General features: G+C 43.3%; 1 protein-coding gene across 1 annotated transcript; it reads right to left on the bottom strand.

Moving 5' to 3' along the window:
• Positions 1-1754: 1754 nt before the first annotated feature.
• LOC125548222 (expansin-A24-like) lies at positions 1755-2995 on the bottom strand. Its single transcript, XM_048711884.1, has 2 exons — positions 2406-2995; positions 1755-2316 (listed from the first exon to the last, which is right to left on the bottom strand). The coding sequence occupies exons 1-2, from the start codon at positions 2876-2878 to the stop codon at positions 2004-2006; spliced, it is 786 nt and encodes a 261-aa protein (XP_048567841.1). The 5' UTR covers positions 2879-2995; the 3' UTR covers positions 1755-2003.
• Between the last annotated feature and the right edge of the window lie 2809 nt (positions 2996-5804).

Genomic DNA, 5804 nt, shown 5'->3' with positions numbered 1-5804 from the left:
AGAGATTAAAGACTTGGGCTTGATGGCTGAAGTACAAAACCCTTTGAACTCGACACAAGAAGCTGGTTTTATCTCTCAGAAAATATGATGAGAGTGAAGTTTGTTTCTAGTGAATTGATGGGATAGGTGGGGGATGAATAGGCAGGACCAACAATCTGTATGTGATACACTTTTTAGCACTACTCCGAACCTTAGAGTGATCAACTTGAAATCACCAAACAATGATAAAGGTAGAAAGTTTAGAACTGCTCAAAAGGTCCAAACAAGGTTGTATATATAGAGGCTCCGACTAACCAACCTTACACCTTCGCATGTATCTGGATCGTTCAGAAATCCTGAGCGAAGCTGTTTGGAAGTTCTGAAAAGTGGACAAAGATGGGAGAAGAGTGCTTCAACGGTTTGGATTGGTCTCACTCAAGAGCTCTGAGCAGCGGGTTTTTTAATGGCTATATCTGGATAATCGTTCGGAAGATCTGAAGTGGAAGAGCTCAGAGGATCTGAAGGAGTGAAAGTAGGTAGATATAATGGAGAAATGAAAGACTTTTGAGGGCCTTCTGGTTGATCTCTGAGGACATGGAGAGGGAAACTTAGCTTAGCAACCTCATTCTCTCCTTTCTAAAATATCAGCATGCCTATGAACTCAATGTGATTGGATCGCTAAAATAGAGAAAGTCCTTGACTTGGCCAACATTCATGGAAATTTTAGGGGGTCACCAATCATTTCCTTTGTAGCAACTTTTCGAACTAACTTGAGATAAACTTGATGAATCACTTCCTTGTGATATGTTGACATTACTTATAAAACTTGATGAAGCACTAATATTTTATTTTGATTTTGTGTTGCCTTGTAGGTCTTGTAGTTGATTTTTATCTCCCATGTACACTTAAAGCATCACCACCACAAAGTTTGGAGTAAAACAATGAAAAATTGGTTGCCATTTTTTATGTATAACTTTGTCTATTAACTTTTAACGAAAGGCTATACGTGTTTCTTTTTTCCTGCTTTTCGTTGGTCATGAAGGCATAGTCGCATTTGACCACCTTGGACACCCAAGGACAAATATCAGAGCCCAAAGGTCTGGTAAGAGACCTTGCACAAAGATTGGAGGGAGGTACCACAGATAGCATATACATAATTTATTTATTTAGAACCAGTGATTGTGATTTTTTTTAAACACAAGTATGGTGATCTGATGGATGAGATATGTGTGACATATTTATGGTGATCTAACGGTCATGTACTACTAGTGAAAAATGAGTTTCTTGTATCCACCAGATGATTTGCTTTCTTTGGGATTTCCTAACAGTATGTTTCCGGTGTATTGTGCTTTCTGTGGACAACATACTACATGTATTGAACTTAAAAAAATGTGAGAACTCGAACTCAAAGACATTAGTAAACACAAACTGATTTTTCATCAACTTGTGTATTTATTTTGTAAGGCCTTGTTGAATAATGCAATAAAGACAACTGTGTGCATCGCTCGATGCAAAGCCCATGGGTTGTCCTGCTTTTCGAGAAAAATCCTCCGATCACATTCCGTTGTCTTCCCTTGATTAGTATGTGTACATTCTTGTGTTAAATGTCTAAAGACTAACTGACCCTTCTATTTATAGCCTTATATTGTTTCTTTGGAAAGGAGGGTCACCCCAGCCTCTGTATCAATATTATGCACACGACCATTTGACTTACATTTTTGTAAATGTTGGTTTCCACAAGTATAAAAAAAATATACATTAGATGAAACTCGGTAGAATCAGCCATACTTTATGTACACCATCCAAATTTATGTAAACATAAAAACATAGAACAAGTTAATCACATACAAGCATGTTACATGCCTTTATCAATGAATTGATGTAGCGTATATACAAGAACTGCATAAAATTAATGTAATTAAACACCATGACACAAATAATTAAATTCAACAATATTGCTACAATGTACGTATGATGGTACATTTATGAACCAATCATATTCTAAATTGATCACCGGAGAATGATCACTTGAACTGTTGTTTGCTTGCAAATGTTTGCCCAAACTTCCATCCAGCAGGCACAATATTGTTGAACTCAACTGTCTGCCCATCCGTGTCGGTCAACCTGAACGAGAGCAATTTTCCGGTAAGATTTGCTAGAGAGTGCCAGTTGGCACCCCAGTTACGGGACATTGGCATCCAATCGTTTGAATCAGAGCTCTTGACATCCATGGATTTGATTGAGCCGGCAGCTGCGACGTTCATCACAGTAACTAGGTTGAAATAATCATGACCATCGATCTTGAACCGCACCCCACCCTTCTTCACGCACGGGACCCTACAGAAAAATCAATTTTCTACCAACTTTAAGCAATTTTAACTTTTGAGGATAATTACAATTTTTTAAGAAAACTCATGCGTGCGTACCTCTGGTACATGACGGGGATGATGCCGCCCTTGTAAACGCCGATCTTCTCCCATGCCGGTTGCGCCATGTCAAAGTGTGGCCTCGGTGGGTTACACCAGCCGCCATTGTCGCTCGGGAGCGCGTTGTTAGGTGGGCAGAAGTTCGTGGCCGTCACCGTCACCGAGACGCCTGGTTTGCACCACATGGGATCTGCGAGCTTGCGGTCGCACGCGATCTTGTAGCACTGCCCACACGCCGCACCGTCATTGAACAGCACCGTGCTCAGCGCCGCCGTCCGCGTACCGTACCCCGCCGAGTACAGGTTACCATACCCGCACGCTCCACCCATGGTGTCAGATGCATCGGCGCCGCCGTAGAACGTCGCGTGCGCCCTCAACCATTTGATGGGTGCTTTGCCCGCGGCCATGGCACACCCACAGCAGACGAACGTGAGCAGCACCACCGCAATAGCTCGAATGGGAGCCGGCGCCATGTCGATTTCTATCTATGGATGCAGGATGCCGCTTCAAACTTATCTGCACGGAGCCGATCTGGGAGCTGTGTGTTCTTTGCTTATCTGTTTGATCGTGTTCTCCAAGGGGGATTTGCTTCTGGCTAGATGTGTTATGATCTTGTGATGATCCTGTGTGTTTATATAGCCTTCCCTTTGATTGATCCGTAGCTTGGGAGAGTGGGCAAGGTCACCACGAATGAATGATGCGGGTAGCGTGCACATGTGCAGCCGCACCATGGCTTATGGACTAATCCCAAGATTTTATATACGCGCAGACACGTATTGTTTCTCCTTGTATGGTCGTTAGTTTATATTTTAACATTGGTTCTTCTCGATCTTTGCTTCATACAGTGTCAATGACAGACATCTAGAGACGATTTTTGACACTTCCAGAAGAAATAGGCGGCGTTTTGCGATTTTCAGAAGTGTATGCTTGACGTTTTCACCTTGGGAGGATATTTGCTTGACTTTCTTGATGGATACCTTGGGATGTTCATGTTCGCGTCTCGTAGTATGTTCCTCAAATCGTACGGCTGATCCTGCACTACACCTACTCCACAACATCGACGGCGCCCATCGTCAAGTAATGATTAGTTCAAGAAACATTGAGTTACCCTCAAGGAAGACCTAAAGAGTTAAATCCATCCGGTTTAGATGCAGGGTCCGTTAAGTTTCATCTGTCCCCAGAGCTGATAATTCGATTATGGTTGCAAAACTGTATTTCTTTTGATGAACTTTAAATAACATGGACCTAATATCAGGGGGACGTCAGCTAGGGGCTGCCCTCGAACGAACGATTCGTTCGCTCGTGAAGGCACCCTCCGACGAACGTTTGAGGTTTGTTTTTCAAAAAACACCCATAATTGTTATGAGTATAAATAAAATTACAGGTATAGTGATTTGGATCTAAAATCTAAAAAAATAAAGTAACTCCTACGATTAAGAATTACAATGAAATATCTTTAAAACACCTTATTTGCCTATCAATCTCTGTTAGAAAAAATACTCGGAAGACTTCGATAAAAAGGATGCAATTGGACTGAGCAACGATGTTGTCACTTTTTCATACGCACGAACATTATCAATAGTGGTTTTTGAAAGCGGCTTGAGTCGCCCATCCAAAAAGATGGAAAGTCTTGATCCATGAACATACTTGGGCCGGGGATGATCCCCTAGAAGTGCAGGCCGTCGGATCACAATATCTTCACCATGATGTCAATTAAAGATTTCAACTCCACAAATAATCAAACCAATAAAAAAGTCTAAGACACCAACATAAATTCATCAGATCCGAATAATTGAATCTGCGAGGACGGAAAACTCTCCAATCTCATGGCACCGTCAAAAGAACGTGTAAATTTATTCCCAAAAAATGATGACCATTAGACGATAACAAAGTAGAACTCTTGAAGATGCGAGGTCCCCTCACCTCTTAGCGCCAAGATGGCAGCCGAAGGTGAGGGGACAAAAAATTCCCTCGCGTCCGTCCTAGACAAAACCCTCGCGTCGCACGCAAAGAATATTGGCACGAAAATTTCAGGTGGTTCGCTCTTTCTTCCCTCTAGTGCAATGTAACACCCACGATGCGACTATATCTCCCACGTGTCGGCGCACGACTTAGAGGCATAACCGCATAATAGGCATGTCGCAAGAGGGGTAATCTTTACACATCCCATGTACTAAATAAGAGAGGGATAAAGAGTTGACTTACAATCGCCACTTCACACAATACATAAATATAGCATTACATCATCCAGAATACAATCAAGGTCCGACTATGGAACCAAAATAAAAGAAGACCACCCTAATGCTAGATCCCCGTTCGCCCCGACTGGACTCCACTACTGATCAACTGGAAACGAAAGAACACAACGAACACGATCTTCATCGAGCTCCCACTTGAGCTAGATTGCGTCACCTGCACTGGTATCATCGGCACCTGCAACTGTTTGGAAGTATCTGTGAGTCACGAGGACTCAGCAATCTCACACCCTCGCGATCAAGACTATTTAAGCTTATGGGTAAGAAAGGGGTAGTGAGGTGGAGCTGCAGCAAGCACTAAGCATATATGGTGGCTAACATACGCAAATAAGAGCGAGAAGAGAAGCAATGCAACGGTCGTGAACTAGAAGTGGTCAAGAAGTGATCCTGAAACTACTTACGATCAAGCATAACACAAGAACCATGTTCACTTCCCGGGCTCCGCCGAAAAGAGACCATCACGGCTACACACGCGGTTGATGTATTTTAATTAAGTTTAGTTTCAAGTTTTCTACAACCGGATATTAACAAATTCCCATCTGCCCATAACCGCGGGCACGACTTTCAAAAGTTCAAAACCCTGCAGGGGTTTCCCAACTTAGCTCATCATAAGCTCTCACGGTCAACGAAGGATATTCCTTCTCTCAGGAAGACCCGATCAGACTCGGAATCCCGGTTACAAGACATTTCGATAATGGTAAAACAAGACTAGCAAAGCCGCCCGAATGTGCCGACAAATCCCGATAGGAGCTGCACATATCTCGTTCTCAGGGCACACCGGATGAGCAAGACGTCGGGTTGGCATAGACCCTGGTTGCCTAGGGGGCACCGGACATCGCTTAGGTTGGACCAACATTTAGAGAAGCACTGGCCCGGGGGGGTGGGGTTAAAATAACGATGACCCTCGGGAGCGACTCCCAAGGGAAAAGTAGGTGGTGGTGAGGCAAATGGTAAAACCAAGGTTGGGCCTTGTTGGAGGAGTTTTATTCAAAGCGAACTGTCAAGGGGTCCCCATAACACCCAACCATGTAAGACACAAAATCAAGGAACATAACACTGGTATGACAGAAACTAGGGCGGTAAGAGTGGAACAAAACACCAGGCATAAGGCCGAGCCTTCCACCCTTTACCAAGTATATAGATG

This window comes from Triticum urartu, chromosome 3 (assembly GCF_003073215.2).
Source record: "Triticum urartu cultivar G1812 chromosome 3, Tu2.1, whole genome shotgun sequence".
NCBI lineage: Eukaryota > Viridiplantae > Streptophyta > Magnoliopsida > Poales > Poaceae > Triticum > Triticum urartu.
This window is presented reverse-complemented; position numbering and strand designations above follow the sequence as displayed.

Excerpts from the sequence above, each read along its gene's own strand:
- LOC125548222 (XM_048711884.1), bottom strand. The coding sequence starts at position 2,878 with ATGGCGCCGGCTCCCATTCGAGCTATTGCGGTGGTGCTGCTCACGTTC. Across the intron at positions 2,317-2,405 it reads ATCCCCGTCATGTACCAGAG|GGTCCCGTGCGTGAAGAAGG; the intron begins GTACGCACGCAT and ends ATTTTTCTGTAG.